We start from the raw sequence: 21964 nt of genomic DNA on the forward strand, positions 1-21964 counted from the left end.
TGCAATAAGTGTTTTGCGCACGATCCAGAAACTCGAATAATTGTTTTAGTTTCTTGCTGCATTTGTTGTTTCTCAGCGTTCAAGCAGAGGTCTCTGTTGCTGCTGGGGAAAGGCAGTTCCCCAATCTTCTCTCCACCCCACCCCACCCCCATGCCTGTTGCTATGTACGGAGTGGTACGTGGGGAAGGCTATGCGAATGTTATCAGACTCTACTGAATAGGCCTCGTTGCAGTCGGTGGCGAGCGACACGCAACTGCCCCAGTGATCCGACTGACTCTGGTGCGATCCTGATGCTCTAACCTCGAAGGCTGATGGTGATGTTAAGGCTGGAAGGAAAAGGTTAACTCTGGCCTCCCTCCCTCCCTGTCTTCTGTGTATTTACTGGAGGGATTTCAGATCATAATTCCTGCTGGTGGTCTTCGCCCCCAGTGTGAAGCAATGAACTTGCAGGCGTTTTGAAGTCCTGCTCAAAGGGATGCTGCCGGTCGGTCTAATGTGCCCCTTTATTCCCCGGAGTTGGTGGTGGGCGCATGTGTCCCCCCCCCATTCCAGGATCCCATCTGTTCCCACTTTCAGAGGAGCCATCAGTAAATAAAGACCTTCCTTATTAGAAGCCGAGGGCTCCCTGGGGCCCCGTAATGTTCTCAGCAGCCCTTCGAGGTCTCCCCGCTTTGCTGTGTCTTGGCAAATCCCGACAAGGGGGGGGGGGGCGAGCGGGCAGGTGGGCAGGAAGCTGAGCTGAAGCCAGGAATGAGATGAAGAAGGACGTCGGGGGGCATTAACCCGAGGTTTAATCTACTTGCCCTCTCTCCTTCCCTCTCTCCTTTTCAGCAGGCGCTTTCACTGCGCTCCTTTCGGCACCCGCTGCTATTCAGATTGCTGGGGTGTTTGTTGTTCGTCGCTGGCTTTTACTTTTTTAAAAATGGTTTTTACTAATAATCTTACTGCTTTATTCTTTTTACAAACTGCTTTGAGGTTTTCTACAATCAAGCGGGGTATACAGTACAGTGATTGAATAAATAAAATTAACAAATCTCCACAGAGTGGCGTCTCCTTTCATTTATGGAATGGAAATTTACTCTACACGTGCTCAGTGACACTTTCATCATGGTGGTGGGAGGGACGGTCTGCAGAGTAGGAGCCAATTCCCGGGGCCGAGGTCCCTTCACCCCCCAGTAAAATATTTGCGGGGGCCGTCCACCCTAAAAAGTTGATGGTCAGTCATTGCTGTTCAGATGGTGCGCGCGCGCCATGTCTTGTGAGGCGGGACGGGACTTACCTGTTCCTATGAGTAGCCAACGGAGGGCAGGGGGCAGCTGCCCCCCTAAATCAAGAAAAGAAAAAGTGCTTAACTGACCAACTGCGTCGCAGATGATTCAGCCCCCCCCCGCCCACATAAATCCTGACCACGCCAATGCCTCCCCTCCCTCCATATTTTTTCAAGTTGGCACCGGTGGTTTGCACCTTCCGCTTAGCCATCTATTTTCCTCCATAGCCGCCTCTATCCCCGCCAGGGACTCGGTTCAGATAATAGCAGGAAAGTACCGGGCTTGTATTCAAATAGTGGGAGGCGAGGAGAGACCACTATTTCTAACAGCTAGAAATGAAAGTTTTTTGTTAGATTTTTTTAAGAAGGGAAAGCGTTGGTTACTAAACCGCTCCTTTCTCGCAGCATCATTATAAAGTTGAGGTGTTGCAGCATGTAAATGCATTTAAATTGTGCTGGTTGGTTTATTGATTAATCAGTTAGATGCTGGGCAGTTAATCAATCGATTTGCTAATCTCTTGGCAGCCCTGAGGGCAAGGGAGGGGGCACAGAAGGAGCTGAAACTGGCAAGGAACAGATGTCCTAAGGCCCATAACCTTTAAGGAGAGGGAGGAGTCTGCACCCTCCAGAGCCATACACCCCCCCCCAACAGGAGCCACACCCCAACATGAGAGGGAACCTTCCTCACCCAACTCCTCTCCGCTCTGCAGCTCAGCCTCCAAGTTTTTCTGCATCCCTAAAGATTCCACCACCTGAAGGCACCTGTCTTCCCCAGCCAGTTTGTCTCTTCTACCACCACCCCCGCCCCAAACCTCCTTTTCTGCCGACACTGCTGCTCCTACTTCTATCCCTTTAGGTCCTGCATTTCAGCTCCTCTCGCAGTGTCCCTGAGTCTCCACAGTTTCCTTCCTGACACCCCCTGGCCACGAGCGCAAGGGTCTGCAGAACTGCTTCCAGCAGCCCGGTGCTGCTTCTCACATGAAGGCATTGTTAAGCCGGGGCGGCCGAAAGTGATACTCATGCATCGTGGGGCGAGCGGGGTGAGCTTGGTGTCCATTCCACTCTTTACAACTTGAGTTTCCGGTAACAAAAAAGAAATAGTCTCTGAGCATGCAAGGAGTCACGTCTGTGCTGGTTCAAAGGCGGCTTGAGTTCCAGCAGCTTTCCCGCAGGCGGTGATGGTCTTGCTCTCTCTCTCGCGCGCTCCTTCCAAGCTCCCACCGGGCACTAGGGCCAACCGCGACCACCGGCGAGAAGGGCACCCTGGAAGGAGGCTGCTGGGGCCACAGTCGCTCCTCTCCCTTCCTCTGTGCTCCAGGGGGAGAAGAGGCACATCCACGTGGCCATTGCTCTCGCTGCTGTGTCCACTGAGACAGGAGGTCACTCGCTTGGAGAGGGAGGGGTTCTGTGTTGTTGGAGGAGGACTTGGAGCAAACTCCGCCCTCTGAGGTTGGGAAATGAGCAATTGTGTGTATGAGAGAGACGGCGTGCATATGGTCCATGACTTACAAGAAAGGAAGAGGCTCAGCGAGAGAGCAGAACCGGGCCGGACGAGGATGCTCGGTTGGGTGGTAGCGGATGGGGAGCCGCGGGGCTTTCTGAGCCGACAGCCGAGGATGCCTCTCCGTGGACGAAGGATGTTCTGGGGCCGTGCAGGGATGCTCCTCTGCCTGGCCGGGTTGCTCCTGCCTCGGAGCGCCGCCTCGCCCTGCCTGGAGCAGTGCAGGTGCTACATGAACACCTTGTTCTGCCAGGAGCCCAACACCATCCAGAACTTGGCGCAGCTGCGGGGCTTGGAGAACTTCACAGAAATGTGAGTGTTGCCCGGGGACGGCTGCCTGTGGGTAGGTATGATGGGAACGGGATGGGTGGGGTTCTGCAACTCCTGCCTAACTCCTCCATGAGTTCCTAGTAGAAGGGCACAGCCGAAGTTGGGGTGCCTTTGCCTCCAGAGAATTTGGACCTCTGACTGACACATTTCTTGCAAAGCAAGCTGGGGGAAAACATCTCTAGGATAACAGGGAGCCGGTAGAGGTTTAAGGGATCTTCCTAAAAGTGAGAGAATGCAAATCTAGCATCTAAGTTGTGTCTTATTTTTTAAAAATCAGAGATGTACACACACACACTAAATAAACGTCTATACAATATGGTTGGGGGGCAAGTGTATGCACATCTTGACCCACTGCATGCTCTTACAGCACAAGATGAGTTTGAATAAGCCTCTACCCAATGATGACCCCCCATGTGAAATCTTTAAGGGGTGGAGAACCCAGAACCAAAATGCCACCAAAGAACAGCACTATTTAGGAAGGCGCTCACCCTGGGTAGGCGCCTCCACTGAGCACTTCCTTGAATGGAAATAGAACCGGCATGAAACAGTAATTTTCTATTACATCTTCTGAATAGCATTATCTTAACATCAAAGAATAGGTTTAAGCTTTTTATTATTGGACCAAAATCGCAACTCCTGTTGGAAAAAGCGAATGCAGCCTACTTGGAATTGGGATTGCAGGGGGGGGGGGGCTTAAATTGATCTGTCCCTTTGCGCAAACAGGTGCGCTCTCTCCTCTCCTACCATCTTCGCAGGCGTCTCCCTCCCTCCAAGCACACACGCACCTTTCTTCTCCTATACAACATGCACATCCTTGTATGGGATAACGGGGGGCGGGGAGGGGCGGCCCACGACATCAAAGCTCCACTTCCCCCCCTCGCGAAGAAACCCCTGCGTGTGCAATGCCCACGCTTAAAGGCACGGGATGCTCATTCCGACATGGTAGCAAAACTCAGGAGAGGCTCGCAATACGCAGACAGAAACTGAGAAAGCTGAATTGGGGCAAGTGGGACAGTGAGCAGAGTACTAGGGGCCGAGAGAGGCTATTGCGTGCGTGCGTGCGTGCATGCCTGGTGCTGCCCTCTCTGCCGAGGTGCCTCTTCTCCTGCCTTGTTTTTCCCTGCTCCGGAGGCTAGGACCCGAACCAATGGATTCAAGTTACAGGAAGGAGATTCCGACTAAACATCAGGACGAACTTTCTGATGGGAAGAGTTGTTCGACAGACTTCTAACACCTCGAAGGTGTTAGAAGTTTTTAAACAGAGGTCGAAAGGCCATCTGCCATGGATGCTTTAGCTGAGATTCCTGCATTGCAGGGGTTGGACTAGATGACCCTCGGGGTCCCTTCTAACTTTGCGATTCTACGAATCTATTATTCTGGCCAAGCGTGGAGCAGTTTCGACCTGCTCGCTGCGGCCCTCGGACTATGGCTGCGTCTCCTTCGGCCAGGAGCGCTTCCAGAGCAGCTCAGAGGTGGACCGGCAGCCCTGCAGTCGGAGGATGTCAGCGAGCCTTTCCAAGCCACTTCTTTACAATGGGACTTGGATGGGGACTGCTGCGGATACTTAACCCTGGCTGCGCTTCTGTCCGTCATAAAACGGCCCCAAGAGGGACCTGCGGTTAAGCCCAGCTAGGGGCGAGCCGGACAGAGGCAGGCAGAGCCGGCCTGGCTTCCTCGCTGGGGGAGGGCGGCCGGCCAGCGGCCGAGGGACGGACAGAGGCGGCGGGAGAAGCCGCAGTATCCAAATACTCTGGGGCTCCTGAGCAAAGGGCAGTGATAGGCTGGCCGAGCGGGAGGAAGGTAAAGGGTAGGAAGAAGCAGGACATGGCAACGGCTGCTGGGGAGGGGGGAGGCATGCCTAGTGGCTGTAGCTGTGCAACATCTGCAGACAACATCCAGGATCCACTACCGCCCAAGCACATTAGCTTCCCTAGCCAATATTACTTCACAGTGTGATAAGTAATATTGCTCAATGAAATGCGCTGCTCTTTTGCTCCTCCTGGTCCCAGTCGCCGTACTGGGAGCCCGTCTGGGCCTCAAGGCTGCCGATCCTTTTCCTAGAGACTCCCTGGCTGATGCCAGCCCAGGTCCTGGAACTAGCCTGGCTGCTCACGATGTGTTTGCGGGCAACTCTGACTCCCCTGAGGAGTGTTGCCCCCACCTCGCCCTTTGTTGCCGGGATTGGAAAGTGCGTCAGCCCTGCCTGGAGAGAGAGAGAGAGAGAGAGAGACTGTTTCCTGGAAAAACCACCCAGGGAAGGATGCTAGAGGAGTCCCCATTCCTCTCACCTTCATCCCAGCTTGGCATCCAACCCTCTCCCTCTGTGAACTGTTTTAATGCTGGCATGGCCAAGATGGTAGCCTAGGTGTCTCAGTTAGTCCAAGAGTGCAAGGGGGGTGGGGCTGCTCAGTTTAATGGGGTTGTGAAAGAGGCAGTGTCGGCAATGGGAATAGTTAAGGATGGCGCTGACAGTCCAACAGGCAGAACAAACACCATGCTATCTATCTGTGGTGCAGTGATTCTGGTTATCCCATGCCCAGTCGTGGCTCCAGAAAGAGAGAACACAAAGCAAGCTGGAAAGGCACAACCAAAACAATCTCTGGGCTGGAGCACTTTCTGCACAGAGGAAGGCTGGGGTGGGGGTGTTGCAGTTTAGAGAAAAGACTAATTAACAGGTGGCTTCACCTTGTTTGACAATTGTACTAGGTAGAATAAATTCTTCACACACCCATAAGAACCTATGTAAGTCCCTCATACAAGATGTGGCAGCAGCCAAAGACTTAGTACACATTTCAAATGCATCCCACAAATTCCAGAGGGATATCAGAGATGGCCCCTCAATGCATCCTCTGAGTCCAGAGACAGTCTGCCTCTGATTTGCAGGTGCCTGGGACAAAGAGGAGGCAGATGAATTGGCTGCTAGAAGGACCTTTGTAAGACAGGCCCAACACCTTTGTGGGGGCAGAATAGCACAGAAATAAGAAATCACAATTCCTGTTTATTACAAACTTCATTCCACCTTTTAATTGTAGCTATTTCTTTAGTCCTTTTTGTACCAGACGAAGGCCTTTCTGTTTTCCCAGGTCTTTCAAATAACTCAGGAGATGTGATCTGTCAGGGGTTCAGGAGCAGAGTCACTGGAGAGGGAAGAAACAGAGAGCGAGGGGGAGGAGTCGGAAGGAAATGTCAGCGGCGACAGTAGTCCAAGATCTCTGAGTCTCTCCAGTGACTCGGAGGATTCACAGAAAGGGGCCCCCATGGTCAGGGCAAGGGGAGTGCCCAGGGGGACACCTCGGGAAGAAGGGGACTCAGAGAGTAGCAGCTGGAAATCCGGACCAGCGTCCCCCCCAGGGTGCAGTAGGGGGGAGGAGTCCAAGGCATCGGGATCAGGGAGCGCGCAGGCAGAGGGAGAACGTGAGGCAGGAGTGGCCACACCCTCGTCAGGGAGCGAGGAAACGGTCATCCGGAAAGTAAAACGCGCGCGCGCGCCAAGTTCAAATGTACAGGAGGGCGGCAAGGTGGGCAGCCCGGGTAAGGAGCCAGGTCCTAAGGCCCGCCGAAGAGAGGGGGAGGAGTCAGAGGGGTCTAGCTCCGCGTCGGAAGAGTCCAGGAGGAATGAGACCCCGGGGGGTAGTAAGACCCAGAGGAAGAGAGAGAGAAGGAAGAGGTGGAGTAAGATTAGAGTCTTGAACTGGTGCACGGGGGGTGGAGATCCAGACAGAGCTTCGCCGGTCTAAAGTCCAGACGTAGGGCTGGGACGCTGAGACTTGTAAATGGAGACTATTCTTCAATAAAGACTTTGATACTGTACTATCGGCTAGCGTTGGTCCTTGGTGAGCTGGGACCCGGAGCCAGCCCTGACAGTAAGCTCTGTCTCCAATTTTAAAGTTTTGGCACCAAGAACCTCGCCACGTGAGTCGGCGCAGCGAGGACAGAGGAGGGGTGCTTACAGAGCTCACAAAACTCAGGCAAGATGACGACGGAAGAGCAGATAAAAGCCCTGCAAGAAGCGGTGACACAACTCAGCACTGAGGTAATTGCATCCAGGAAGAGAGAGGAGGAGATGGTTACCTCCTGCCGGGATCTCCAGGCCAGGTTGGACGTGCTTTCCAAAGAGGGGCAAACGGGAGCCAAGGCAGAAGGCATAGGTTTGGGGAGAAGGGGAGGAAGCCTTGTATCGCATTTCGACGGGAGTTTGCAGCAGTACCCCAACTTCAGAGCAGACCTGCTGTTTGCGCTGGATTTACTTGACAAAGACTTTAGAGATGAGAGAGAGAGAGTGGGGTTTATCTTGTCCCATTTGCATGGGGAAGCCAAAACGTGGCTGCGGAATCTATGGAGGGACAATGATCCAGCGCTCCAAGATGCGAAGGCTTTTATTAAAGCAATGGACTCCTGCTTTTTATCAAAGGTAGACGTCGATATTGCCAGGAGGGACATACATGGACTTAAACAAGGCAAAGCCAGCGTGCGGCAGTACCATACTCGATTTTTCGGACTGGTTCATGCCCTGGGGTGGGAAAAAGATTCTGCGCCAGTCAGAGACCTCTTTTGGGAGGGGTTGAATGCAGATGTAAAAGCGGAGATTGGAAGAGGGGAGAGACCAAGGAGCACCCAGCAGGTAGTCCAGAGGGCTCTGGAGATCGGGGTGCATCTGGAAGAACGTCCTTGCAACAGGGAAGAAGGGCGTTGGGGAAGGGCACCAGCCAGAGCACCTCCCTTCTTTCCCAGAGAAGCAGCGCGTGCGCACTCCACACCCTCGCAGGGAGGGGGAGAAGAGCCGATGGAGATAGGAGGTGCCAGGGCTCAGTCAGCTAACAGAGCCCTAACACCGGGAGCAGCCAAAACGAAGCCTCCTAGAGGGAACAGGAAGTGCTACATCTGCGACAGTGCTCAACACATGGCGAAAGAGTGTCCCCAGAGGCTCCACAAGCACACTGCAGCCTCCGCAACAGTCGCTGAAGCAGCTCAATTGAAAACGCAGCCACAGTTAAACGACAGAGTCTGGCTGGAGGAAGAGGCACTGGGGTCCAGTCAGACAAGTCAATGAAACAATCCCCAGCACTTTTGCAACCCACAGACCCCCTCCCACCCAAACCAGTGGTGCAGCTTACAGCGTCTCTCCAACTGCCCAATGGACGCACTCTGGAGGTGCCGATCACCATTGACTCCGGCAGCAACGCTGACTTTATAGGACTGGAATTCATTCAGCAGCACAATATACCACTGCTACCAGCCACGCTGCCCCTGAACGTTGTCACGGTGGATGGCAGGGACTTGTTAGGGGGGCAGGTGGTGCAACAAACGCAACCAATGGTGATGCGGATTGGAAATCACAGAGAAGTCATCAGCTTTAATGTCACACACCTGTCGGACACGCCTGTAGTCCTCGGCATGAGTTGGCTGCACAGGCACAGCCCAGCATTGGCGTGGTACCAACGCCAACTGACCTTCGGCTCCTCCTATTGCGCGGAACATTGCATCCTTCCTAGCCAGGAAGAAGGAGGGGACGACCCGCAGCTACAATTAGGCACGCTGCAAGCAGTGCCTCGCAAGTATGCAGCGTTTTTGGAGGTTTTCTGCGAGAAGGAAGCGGACAAGCTGCCCCCCCACAGGCCCTATGACTGCAAGATTGACCTCCTGCCAGGAGCGACGCTGCCAGCCGGGAAACTGTATTCCATGTCTGAGGATGAGCTGCAGGAGCTCAAGGAGTTCATAGACCTCAACTTGAAGCGCGGTTTCATCCGGGAGTAGAAGGCAGCGGGGGGCAGTCCTGTATTCTTTGTGAAGAAGAGGGACACGCCCCAAAAAAGACTTGTGGTAGACTTCAGAATTTTAAATTCCAGAACCAAGCCCGCGGCCTTTCCCATGCCCAAGATAGATGACCTGCTGGCGACGGCGAGGAAAGGACGCGTTTTTACAAAGTTGGATCTGCGAGGGGCGTACAACCTGATTCGCATACGGGAAGGAGACGAGTGGAAGACTGCCATGTTCACGCCCCTGGGCACATATGAATACAGAGTTATGCCCTTCGGTTTACAAAATGGCGCCCACTGTTTTCAAGCTTTCATGCATCACGTCCTGGCGGGTCTCCTCTACAAGACATGCGTCTGCTTCTTAGACGACATCCTGATATTCTCAGAATCTGAGGAGGCCCACGAAGAGGACGTCAAGGAAGTTCTGCAGAGACTGCAGGAGCATCGGCTGTATGCCAAGCTGGAGAAGTGCCAGTTCGACAGGACGGAGGTGGATTTCCTAGGCTACAAGCTGTCGGACAAGGGGCTTGCCATGGACAGCGCCAAGGTTCGCGCAGTGTTGGACTGGAAGAGCCCGCGCAATCGGAAGGAGGTCCAGCGGTTTGTGGGGTTCGCCAACTTTTACCGCAAGTTCATCAAGGGGTTCGCGATGCAGACGGCGGCCATTACTGACACGCTCAGCTCTAAGAAGAAGAAGTTCATCTGGACGGAGCAAGCGGAGCAGTCCTTTCAGAACCTTAAGCGTCTCTTCTCGTCCGAAGGGCAGCTACTGCATGTGAATCCCAGCAAACCGATGAGGGTTGAAACAGACGCCTCAGACAGAGCCGTGGGCGCCGTACTGTTGCAGGAGGACCCGCATGGGGACTGGAGACCGTGTGCCTTCTACTCTAGGAAGCTCAGCAAGTCGGAGCAAAACTACACCATCTGGGACAGGGAGTTGCTGGCCATTCATGCAGCATTCAAGGCGTGGCGACACTTCCTCGTCGGGGCCAAGCACACCGTGCAGGTCCGCACGGATCATAAGAACCTGGAGTACTGGCGCACGGCAAGATTCCTAAACCAGCGGCACATCAGATGGGCGGAATTTTTCGCGGATTTCGACTTCAGGATAGAATACATCCCAGGCGACAACAACATCATGGCGGATGCACTGTCCAGGAAGCCGCAATACCTCGAAGAGGCGGCACCAGCAGCGGCCAAGCACATTTTCGCTCCGAAAGCGTGGGCGTGCGCTGCAGCAACCGTGGACTTGGAGGCGGTCCGTCGAGCACTGCAGAGGGACCCCTTTGCACAAGCCAAGATGGAGGAGGTGCACAAGGGCACGGTGAAGGACGACGAGTTCCAAGTACGGGACGGATTGCTCATCCGCAGAGGGGCCCTCTACGTACCGGGAGACGACCTCCGGGCGAAAGTACTGCAGCAGTTACACGACGCACCCACCGCCGGGCACTTTGGCAAGGAGAAGACGGCAGAACTCGTTGCCAGAGATTTTTGGTGGCCCAAGATGCGGGGGGAAGTCGCGGAGTACGTCTCGAGGTGCGACACCTGCCAAAGGGCCAAGTCAGTCCACAAACCTCCAGCGGGACTGCTCGAACCGCTGCAGACTCCGAGCGAACCGTGGGAGAGGGTGGCCCTGGACTTTGTCACGGATTTACCCAGCTCAAGGGGTAAAACGGCAGTGCTAGTGGTGGTGGACATGTTCACTAAAATGGCCCACTTCATTCCGTGCGCGAAGGTCGCCACGGCAGAACAGACCGCCAAACTGTTCATAGACCACGTCTTCAGAGTGCATGGACTGCCACGGTCTATCTTGTCCGACAGGGGGCGCCAGTTCATTTCGAGCTTCTGGCAGAAGCTGATGGGTTTCCTGAACGTCAAGATCAACCTAGCGTCGGCGAGACACCCGCAGACCAATGGACAAGCGGAACGCGTCAACGCCGTCATGCAGCAGTACCTGAGATGCTACGCAAATCAACAGCCGACGACATGGGTGGACTACCTGCCGCTCGCTGAGTTCGCTTACAACAACACGAAGCACGTGTCCACAGGGGTGACGCCGTTCTTCGCCAACAACGGGAGGCATCCCAGAACCTTCCCGGGATTAGAGAGACTGGGGGAGGGGGAGCCACAGGCAGCGGAAGTCTTGGCGGCGGAATTGCAGGAAGTCCACGAGCAGCTTAGGAGGCAGTTAGAGCTGGCAAAGCACGCATACAAACTGCAGGCTGACAAGCACAGGAGGGTTGGTGAAGACATACAGGTGGGAGACTGGGTGTGGTTAGCGGCCCACGCAGTGCCGACCAGATCCTTAGCTAAGAAGAAACTCGGACATAAGCAGCTAGGACCTTACCTAGTTGAGGCACAGATCAATCCGGTGGCCTTCCGGTTGACACTTCCGGAAGGATCCAGAATGCACCCAGTATTCCATAGGTCGGTGCTCACGCCCTACAAAGCACCTCACCGATTTCAGGCGCAGGGCACGGCACCAGACCAGTATGAGGAGATCCCCCCAAGGAGGGAGTCGCCAAGAAGGGAACCCATCAACCAGGTCACAGAGATTTTGGACTCGAGATGGGGGGAAGAGGGAGTAGAATATTTTCTCGCAAGGGAAGGTACCCCGGCCAGCGCCAACAGTTGGGTGCCGGACTATGCCCTGGACGAGCCTCTCCTCAAAGAGGAGTTTCATGCCTTGTTCCCACACAGGCCCATGCCAGCCGAGTATTTCGACGACTGGCTTTTCACACCCACGCTTTCTACCAGCACGTTCCAGGGATTCACCTCGGACGAAGAACCACCTCAGACCGCTCGTTTTGGTGGGACAATCGAGGAGAGGAGAGGTGGCTGAGGGGCCCTTGGCAGGCAACGGACCCAGAGGGGAACGAGGGTGAGAGGGACATGGACGTGATGGGGGAGGACGTTGGGTTCGAGCATGGCGGCACGGAGATGGAAGCAGAGGAGAACGAGGTCGGCGAAGACATGGAGGACGAGCCGGATTTCTCTAACTGGATGCACGCCACGGGGGACGAACTGTATCCACCATTCACCCCCACAACGACGGAGCACCCAGCACCCCCGCCGGAGGAAGGGGAGGGGGGAAGGGGGGGCTTCGAGGGGGGGATGGATGTCAGGGGTTCAGGAGCAGAGTCACTGGAGAGGGAAGAAACAGAGAGCGAGGGGGAGGAGTCGGAAGGAAATGTCAGCGGCGACAGTAGTCCAAGATCTCTGAGTCTCTCCAGTGACTCGGAGGATTCACAGAAAGGGGCCCCCATGGTCAGGGCAAGGGGAGTGCCCAGGGGGACACCTCGGGAAGAAGGGGACTCAGAGAGTAGCAGCTGGAAATCCGGACCAGCGTCCCCCCCAGGGTGCAGTAGGGGGGAGGAGTCCAAGGCATCGGGATCAGGGAGCGCGCAGGCAGAGGGAGAACGTGAGGCAGGAGTGGCCACACCCTCGTCAGGGAGCGAGGAAACGGTCATCCGGAAAGTAAAACGCGCGCGCGCGCCAAGTTCAAATGTACAGGAGGGCGGCAAGGTGGGCAGCCCGGGTAAGGAGCCAGGTCCTAAGGCCCGCCGAAGAGAGGGGGAGGAGTCAGAGGGGTCTAGCTCCGCGTCGGAAGAGTCCAGGAGGAATGAGACCCCGGGGGGTAGTAAGACCCAGAGGAAGAGAGAGAGAAGGAAGAGGTGGAGTAAGATTAGAGTCTTGAACTGGTGCACGGGGGGTGGAGATCCAGACAGAGCTTCGCCGGTCTAAAGTCCAGACGTAGGGCTGGGACGCTGAGACTTGTAAATGGAGACTATTCTTCAATAAAGACTTTGATACTGTACTATCGGCTAGCGTTGGTCCTTGGTGAGCTGGGACCCGGAGCCAGCCCTGACATGATCCCATTTTTAATTTGATGGATGCACTAAATGGTTTGGATGTGTTGCTGTAGATTTTCTACCTCTCGCTTTAAAATGTTGTTTGGATTTTAATTGTTTTTACTTATAAGTGTCCTCCCCTGAGAATGTCAATTTATCAGGCAGCATAAAAATGTCATGAATACATTTCCCAAAAGTGAATTCTCAGTTTTTGCCCAAGCTGACCACAGAGCTTTCAGGCTACCCAACACACCAGGTTTTTTTTGAACTATCTTAGAAACTCTGAACCCCCACTCCCCAAGTATTTGTGCTGTCTTTGTCAAAGGGAAGGTATGGAGTGGAGGGTGAGAAGAATAGGGCCCCCACCCCTGCCTTTTTCTATTATTATTATTATTATTATTATTATTATTATTAAAAATGTGTATACTGCCCTTCATCCAAAGATGATAGGGCAGTCCACAGCATAAAAATACTAAATGAGAACACAAAATACATAATAAAACATAAACAAAAACAAACCAATAACCCCTCTCCCTCCCACAAAAACATTTAAAAGGCCACAGAATGTTAATCAGTCCAAGGCCCGGGAAGAAGAAGAATTTATATGGTTAAAGAGAAACATTTTCACCTGGCACCTAAAGATATGTAATGAAGGTGCCAGGCAAGCCTCCATGGGAAGAACATTCCACAAAATGGGGAGCCATTGCAGAAAAGGCCCATTCTCACGTTGTCACCCACCTCTTGCAGAGTTAGCACATGAAGAAGGGCCTCAGATGATGAGCTCAGGGTCTGAGTAGATTCATATCAAGAGAAGGGATCTTGACCAGATGAGCAACCTAGTTGCTGAATTCTGCACTAGTTGAAGCTTCTGAACTATCTTAAGTGGTAGCCTGCAGAATACTCTAACCTAGAGGTTACCAGAGCATAAGACAACAGATGTTAGGCACAGCTGGACTACCAGCCGAAGCTGATGGAAGGCACTCCACACCACCAAGTGACAGGAAAGGATCCAGGAGGAGACACTGGCAGAGGAAGAGGAGTGTGGGAGGAGTGCACCACCCCCCGGACCCGTGCGATCCCTGTGGGGTTCCTTCTACTCAGAAAAGTAAAATTATTTCAATGGAAAGCACTCTGTGTAAATGTGCAGAGAACTGCGGCTTTGGCGTGCGTTATATTCAAACAAATTCAAAGCTTTACTTGGAAACTGCTCTTATTGGAACACCCTCAATGATTTTAAAAGACGACACCTCAATAGCTTTTGTCATGTTTTCCCTTAGGTTAGATTTTATTCTTTATAATGAAAGAGCTGAAAACTGTTTAATGTATGATTTCAGCAGACTGGAAATCTGTGTGCATTAATATTTGTGCTTTCTAGGGAAAGCCACCTGAGAAAAGTTAATCATTATCATGCTGATTTTAGAACTGGAGGTTGTAACCATGCCAGGTGTCCAGTTTGACTTGTATAGGTATTTTGTTCACCCTTAAATTGGCGAATTTTGCACACCACCTTAATGGACATATGGGGAGCTCACCTACATGCACACCTGAAGAACACTAGAAAATTCAGCCTCTTGTAGGGCTGTGGCCAGCCAGCCCAACTCCTTTCTAGGTGCAGCAACACAAAGACTTATTTGCAGGAGCGAGGAAGGGAGTGTGCGAGTGTGTGATCTGCATCTGACTTGGCTGTTCAGGGGTGTAGAGGTCCCCCTGCCCTGATGCTGCAGCCCCTGAGGCCTCCTTGTCAGAGACTTTGCTAATAGCTCTTCTCCATCTTCTGTGCTATAAATGGAGGGCAGCTGATGGGCCATTACAATCTTCTCTCCAAGGGTCCATCAATTATCCCCCACTGGCTGTGGCTGGGAGAAACATTCCTGGAAGATCTATGGAGGACAGATGCCAGCTGCAGGCTGGGCAAATGTGGGCGATGCCACTCCCATTCACAGGCGGGAGACGACTAGTCATGCCAGTGACCATTAGTCACATGTGGCACCAGAAGCAGAACATGATTTAAAGAGGCTTAGAAATAGTTTGCCTTTTCTCTTAGAAATCCCTGCCCACTTGAAGGTGCTGTGAAGGGTGCTCTGGGATTTTTCTGCTGCCCCCAATTCCTTAAGCAACTTCAAGTTCTCTAATATGCTTGAATAAGTTAGACTAGAAACCACTTTCTATCCAGGGAAGCTCAAAGAGTGTGTTGTGGCCTAAACTGCATCCAAGCAGCCACTGGGACCACTTTTGGGTGGGTCACCAGTGAATCAGCTTTTGTTGTTGTTGTTGTTGTTGTTACTATTACTGAATTATTATTATTATTATTATTATTATTATTATTATTATTATTATTATTATTTCATCATTTCTATACCGCTTTATATTTTTAAGAAAAACCTCAAAGCGGTTTACAGCATATTAAACATCAACAAAACAATGCAGAATCAAACATTTCTGAAGAAAGTAAAATATAAATTACACAGTCAAAGCAACACAATTAACAGGAGACTAAAATACCATCTCAAAGATTTCAAAATAAAACATTACAAAGGAAGTCAACTACAGAATACATATTTAACACAAAACAAAAACAAAATCTGAAACATTTCAAATATAAAATGCACATTTAAAACAGCATAATTAACAAGAGAATAAAATATTATAAGCATGACACAGCTGTTTGGCAAGCACAAAAAGATAGGGCAAAAGAATCCAATAATTAGGATTTGTTGTCAGGCATAGTGATGTCCCTCCAGTCTCCCAGGGGCCTCTTGAGTAGAGCTGGGTGAGTCTGGGCCCCGTCCCCTTGGCCAGGTGGAAAAGGTCTTGCAGAGAGCAGCCTTCACGCCTCACAGCCTGATCAGAAAAGGTGCAAGTGGACTGCTCCTCCCATCCCCAAATGGGATAATGATCATCGCTCTGTGGAACAGACTTATCTGAATAAGCAAACATAGCAGATCTCTATCCACTTCTCTTGTAAGATTCTGGGTGCGATTCAGCAATGTGCGAGGGAAACTGTCAGGCCACATCCTGTGGGCTTCCATTGGGCAACTGCAGCATCTGTTGCAGCAGGCCCGTCCATCCCAGGGCATTGCCAAAGCCCCACTGGGCTTCTTTTGACCCAATACTCGTCTGATGTTTTCTGGAGAGACTGCAGTGGAGGTTGACCTGGGTGCGAGTGAAATCCCTCAAGGGGCATCCTCTGCTCTGTTGCGGTTCCCAGCCTGTCTGTCACAACAGAGCCAAGGGGTCCATGTCTGCCCCCCCAGCCAGTCTTGAAATTGAAGCCTCTTCTTCTCTTCTCCCTTCACTTCATGCAGCCTTTGCCTGTTCACAACAGCGGAGGGGGCTGCCTTGTGCTTGCAGAGGGAGCGAAAGGAGAAGCTGGCAAGGCTGCAGGGGTGCTGGGCAGGGAGAGAAGAGGCAGTGCCAGGGAAGGAAGATACACACAGCTCAGTGGCCAGAGCAGAAAGCCCCACAACCATTTCCCAGCTTCTCAAAAAATGAGGTTGTAGCCAACAAAGCAGAGCCTCTGAAATGAATGCATCAGAGTTACTACTGTCCATTTATTACAATTGGTTTACTCTGAGCAGAATCAGTGTTGGATGCAGCTCCTGAAGAGCTGCTGCCAGTCAGTGTAGGCAATGCTGTGTTAGATGGACCGATTCAGTCTAACTCAGTACAGTGGTACCTCAGGTTAAGTACTTAATTCGTTCCGGAGGTCCATTCTTAACCTAAAACTGTTCTTAGCCTGAAGCACCACTTTAGCTAATGGGGCCTCCTCCTGCCGCCGCACTGCCAGAGCACGATTTCTGTTCTCATCCTGAAGCAAAGTTCTTAACCTGAGGTACTATTTCTGGGTTAGCTGAGTCTGTAACCTGAAGCATCTGTAACTTGAAGCGTATGTAACCCGAGGTACCACTGTACAAGGTAATGGCTTCCTATGTTTCCCTTCAGGCTCAATTTCTTGCTGGTTGCTTTCCCCTCTTCTTAGTAAAATGGCCTTATTAGGACATAGATAGTTTTTTAGTTTTCTTTCAAGTAAAATAAATAAACCATAAACTAAAATTTGACAACTTCACAGTGAACAGACTTTTTTTGGGGAGGGGCAAGCCTGAATGTGTACACAGGCCTTCTCTGGATAAGCTGTTTCAGCAGCTCTGGTGCAAGGGGGGAGCAGGCAAGGGGTGACATAACTGGGCTTCTGAGCCCCAAGGGGTGCCGCAGAAAGAATGTTTATTCAGACTTTTTATTAGGCAAGCACTTAACCATGACACAGCGTGAATATGGCTTGACAGGCTCCTCTCCTTCACAGAGTCATTGAGAACCAGATTACTCTGACAAACTTGACTCAGGATGACATGAAGAATCCTCGAGAGCTGAAGAACCTGTGAGTCCCTTGGCTGCTTGGGGCTCCAGTTGAGGGGTCTGTGAGGAGGCCAAGGAGGCGGCTGGAAGTGTGTGGTTGGGGAGGGTTCTCCTTTGGGCAGAGAGAGTGAGGCGTTTCTGCCACAGCAGAGAGTATGTAGCTTTGCTTTTGCTCCTGGTCTGCTTCCACCCCACCTCCTTCTGCACCTCCCCCATTTCAGGCAGCTTTGGAGGAAGGGGAAGGAAATGCTTTCCCCCCCAATGCTGAGCAAACAGGAGGAGCCCTGGCGCAGGTGCCCCAGATTCAGGGCAGGTGCCTAAGCCTGAGGATCCATGAGGTCTCTCTGAAGCACAGGTGGGCTTCAGAGGCGCTTCACTGGAGGCACCTGTTTCTTGGGAATGATGTCAGGGCCGGGTTGCAGAGAGGAGAGAGTGAACAGCCTCACCCTGCCCCATATTCCTACCTGTCTTGGGAAATTCCCTCCCATTGCTGAGGATGAAAATTCCTCTAGTGTCATTTTCTAAGGTGAGGGCAGAGAGCCCCATGGAAGAGCCTCACCCCCCACCCCCCCACAGCACCATCTGCCCTCTTGCCAGCCCCCCTGACATGGCAAGGACTCTACTATGGCTTCAGGAGCCCCACTGTCAGGAACACTCTCCACTCCACCCGCCTGCGACTGGCCTGCCTCCATCCTGTGCTCCATCCTGCTGAGGCCAGGGGCATTTGGCCATTGCCTCTCCTGAGGTGGCACTGCCTTCCTGGGCCCAGGCAGGCATGGAGGTACAGAAGTGTTGATGCAGCAAAAACAGGCCACTGCAACGGAGACTTTGGGTTTCGTGGGGTGGCGGCTTCCTGGCCAGCTGCGCTCCGACTGACTTTGCTCATTTGTTGCAGAACCATTTCAAGGACGCAGCTGCAGTTCATTGCACCAGACACCTTCAGAGGCAGCCTGAACCTGACGCATGTGTAAGTACCTGGCTCCTCAGCCACAAGCACTTCCCAAGTCCACACCTTTGCATTGCCCAGTGCAGGGCAGACTGTGCCTTTTCGTGGGGAGGACAGGACTGCTTGGGCTCCTCTGCCCTGGGCCTCCATTTCCCCCTCAGGCTGCAAAGGAGCAGCCACCACCAAACTCTTGGGGTTGTTTCTGGGAATTTCAACCACCTACCTTGTGATTCCCCTTCCACTCCCAATTTCCTTGCTTGGAACGTCAGTTGGGGTGGGGCCATGCGAGCTCTTGTTCTTCAGGCTCAGTAGGGGAGACTTGCTTAGCAAGTTGTTCTTTTTGGGGATTGTGGTGACATGGATGGAGGCAGCAGGAAACTGCTGGGCAGATGAACTTTGCTATGGTGGTGGTGAAGAAGGGAAGGCAGCCCATCGCCAGGGCTCCCCTCTCAAGAACCTGACTGTCTTCTGCTCCCACTAAGGGTCTCGTCGTATCTCCTCCCCCTCCTGTGAGGCTTGCAGGAAGCCCCTCCCTCAAATGCAAACCTCTCTCCCCTCTCCAGCACCTTCCGAGGCGCTTCTTTGCCCCAGTAGAGATGGAGGGCAGGTTGATCAGGGGAAAGTCACCAAGAGCGGGCCCCTGGCCCCTGAGGGCCCTTTGCCCCACGTGGCCTCCCAGTCTGGTTTGGGCAAATGCTTGACAGGCAGGCTGAGCCATGGCCAGTCAACAGGCAGGGTGGACCCTGACTATAGCCAGTTTGCCGAAGCAGGAGTCAGCTCTGTCTTTGTGGTGAGGGGCTGCCCCACATATAAGGGATGCAGTGGGACAAAGTGTGGCCACCCCACCCCTCATCCAAGAACAGCCCCCTCCCCAAACAAGCTGTTTCTCTCCCACAGACCATGGACATGGAGTGGATGGAGACCCCAGCCTCTTCGTCCTTGACTGCCCCCACCTCCAGCTTTCCTCTCCCTGCCCTCCCCGGCATGTTCATTGCAGCCCTGGGCTGGGAGGACACTGTTTATCATAGTTAGTGTTAATGTCCCTGTACAACACGGGGATATTGATTTGCTCCCATGCAGCTCATGGCCAGCGGCTGGCAGCCCACCCCACCCCACCCCCCCACTTCCTGCCCAGATCCTCTATGGGGCTCAGAGGAACATTGTTGGCCCTGGGAGATCAGCTGGGGTGGGAGGGGGGCTGAAACTGGCTTCCTGCTCTTTGAGCTTTCCTTGTTAAGATCCTGGCTGAAATGATGGCCATCAGCCAGGAGGGCTTTAGCAGGGAACTGGACAAATTCATAGAGAAGAAAAAGCTCCCTAGGGCTACTAGTCACAATGGCCATGCTCTGCCTCCGCAGTCAGAGGCAGAAAATGCTTCTGAATCCCAGTTGCTGGAACCCGCAGAGGGGAGTGTTTGTGTTGCAATCGGGTCCTGCTTGGAGGCTTCTGGCTGGCCACTGTGAGGACAGGAGGCTGGATTAGATGGGCTCCCTTGGCCTGATCCAGTAGGGAGCCTGCAAGGCTCTAAAGAGAGGGGGGCGTTGCTCCCAGGCATCCAAGGTTCAGCCCGGGCCTGTTTCCCAGGTTCTCTCAGCAACACAATCACTGCAGCAGAGAGAGAGCTGGCCTGCAGTTAACAATTCTTCTGGTGGCGGTACCTGGGGCAGTTTCAGCCAGGAGACCCTGCACCTGTTTAACTTCTGCCTGTCGTACACTAACAGAGACAGGCAGAGGCCCATCCCAAGGCAAACAAGGCTTCTCTTTCTCTCTGTCCCCGTGCAGGAACCTGGCCTACAACCAGCTGCGCTTCCTGTCCTGGAGGCTCTTCCACCACCTCCATCTCCAGGAGCTGTAAGTCTCCTCCCATTGGCCCCTTCTGGACGGGCATTTGGGAGAGCTGTGGTGCTTCAGGGCCAAACCCCTTTCCCACATGCAGTGCCCTCCTGCTGGTGCTACTGAGGTTTTGAGGTCTTTTTCAAGGGGGAAGAGGGGGCAGCTCTGCTGATTTGATCATAGGAAGCATCAGGAGGGAAACGAGAGACTGTGCTCTGGTGCTTTGCAAGCATCCTGACCTCCAGGTTTCAAGGGCTTAAACACCCTTGTGGCCACTTGAATCATGTTGCTGGAGAGAAACTGAGGCACCCTCCCCTGGTAGTCACTGTGGTCAGTGGTGGCTGGGTGGCCAGCTGAAAAGATGCAATGGTGGGTGGACTCCTGCTCCTTTGGTGGGAAGGAGAATTTCAGCTGGTGTAAAATGCCTGACAAACTCCTTTTTTGCAGGGGATTGCAGTTCCTTCCAAATTTACAATTCTATGATTCCTACACCTGCAGAAGGAAGTGCCCTCCCTCCTGCTGCTCCCACCCCATCCATGTCTCTGCATGGGCTGCAGCTGTGAATCTCTCCAGGCCAAGTCATCCGCCAGCTCCCTCCTGGTGGTGCCCTTGCTTTCTTCTGGCTTCATTAATTTGGAATAATGACCCCAAGTTCTGTCCTGTCCCAAGACGCAGTTCTAAAGATCCACTTCATGTTAAGAGGAGAGGGGAGAGGAAGCTGACTTTTGTCCTCCTATTTCTGGCTAGGATAAAACAGCTCTTGCAACAGGGCCAGGGGGCACTCATGCCGTGTTTTTAAACCTCCCCAATGGGCTAGAACCTGGTGGGGTCTTTTTGTTTTTTAATGAGGAAACGGATGCTCTTGGGATGGCCACACCTCCTCTTCAAAGTTTTCTGCAGGGTTTGGTAGAGCTTGTCATTCAGAGTTTGGGGCCACTGCCTGAGTCTGAACTGCCCGTGACCTCCCCCCTTTCTTCCCCCCCACCCACAGGGTGCTGATCGGGAACCCTCTCCAGTGCACCTGCCGCCTCCGGTGGCTGCAGGTGTGGCAGGAGAGCAGGCAGGCCGAGTCCTTGGGCAACCAGTCCCTTCACTGTGTGGCAGAGGGCGAGAAGCTGATCCCTGTGGCTAACATGACCATTGCAGGCTGTGGTGAGTGAGTAAGGAGCTGTGTGGGGCCTCTCTGCCATCTCCCATGGCCCCTGTTTTGTGCCACATCTGGGGGCCCATCTGAGCCACCAGGCAGCTTCCTCCCTGGGGCAGGATGTTGCTGGCCAGAGCCTGCCTTCAGCCACCTCTGCTCTGTCCCTTCTCTTGGGGCAGAATTCCCGAGGGTCTGGATTGAGTACAACCAGGAGCCCTTGGGAGAGGGAGAGAGCGTCACCCTGACCTGCAACTTCACTGGAGAGCCACGGCCAGATGTGCGCTGGTTGCTGCCGAACGTCTGGATGGACCTTCCTCCCCGCATCACCCAGGCAAGTACCAACCTGGATGGGCAAGTGGCCTTGTCCCCAGAGGCCACCATGTGCCAGGGAGGAGAACAAGAATTGGGGCTAAACAGGCAAAGTCCAGTCCATGACTGACTGACCTCCTCTAGAAAGCTGATTATCCCTCAGTTACTCCAAGCTTTATAGCAGGGCTTGGAGGGCGGGTATTGGGGGGGGGGGCTGTAGTGTGTGACCAGCCTTTCTCTATCCAACTTCATTGGTTCAGCCACATGTTCAATGTGAGCATCTCATCTGTCCATGCAGAAGTCTGAGTCTGAACTCCAGCTGCAGATCTGGAACGTCTCCTCTGACTTCAACCTCCAGAATATCACCTGCCAGGCAGAGAATGAAGCTGGACTTGCAGAGGATGTGGCCCAGCTGAATGTGACATGTAAGAGAATTTATCTGTCTCCTGCAGCCTTCTTGGTTTTTTCCCTCTGGGAGGGGCCTCCCTCCCAGGCTGAGTGGGTGTCCAGCACCAGCTGCCCTTCCAGGGGAGGGGGCTGGTGGCTCTAGGGCCATTTCTAGGGTGCATCCAGCCAGCCTGGAGAAGGGCCTGCTGGTCTGAGGGCCCCTTTGAGACTCAAAGAGCTATTTCTGGCTGCAGGGGTCTGACAGAGAATCGGCTCCTAGGGCAGGG

General features: G+C 53.2%; 1 protein-coding gene across 2 annotated transcripts in view; it reads left to right on the forward strand.

Annotated features, from left to right (window-relative positions):
- The first annotated feature begins 2782 nt into the window (after positions 1-2782).
- Positions 2783-21964, forward strand: part of NTRK1 (neurotrophic receptor tyrosine kinase 1) — a 32984-nt gene continuing 13802 nt past the window's right edge. Inside the window, exons 1-7 of one of the 2 annotated variants that reach the window (XM_083416356.1) lie at positions 2783-3080; positions 17006-17080; positions 17954-18025; positions 19787-19855; positions 20829-20989; positions 21161-21312; positions 21589-21715. In XM_083416356.1, the coding sequence (XP_083272482.1) occupies positions 2824-3080; positions 17006-17080; positions 17954-18025; positions 19787-19855; positions 20829-20989; positions 21161-21312; positions 21589-21715 (913 nt within the window). In that variant the 5' untranslated portion in view covers positions 2783-2823. Of the gene's footprint in view, positions 3081-15616; positions 15667-17005; positions 17081-17953; positions 18026-19786; positions 19856-20828; positions 20990-21160; positions 21313-21588; positions 21716-21964 lie in introns of those variants that run through there. The other variant, XM_083416357.1, reaches the window with a different exon arrangement.

The sequence above is a fragment of the Podarcis tiliguerta genome, assembly GCF_965153285.1.
Source record: "Podarcis tiliguerta genome assembly, chromosome: 16".
Lineage (NCBI taxonomy): Eukaryota > Metazoa > Chordata > Lepidosauria > Squamata > Lacertidae > Podarcis > Podarcis tiliguerta.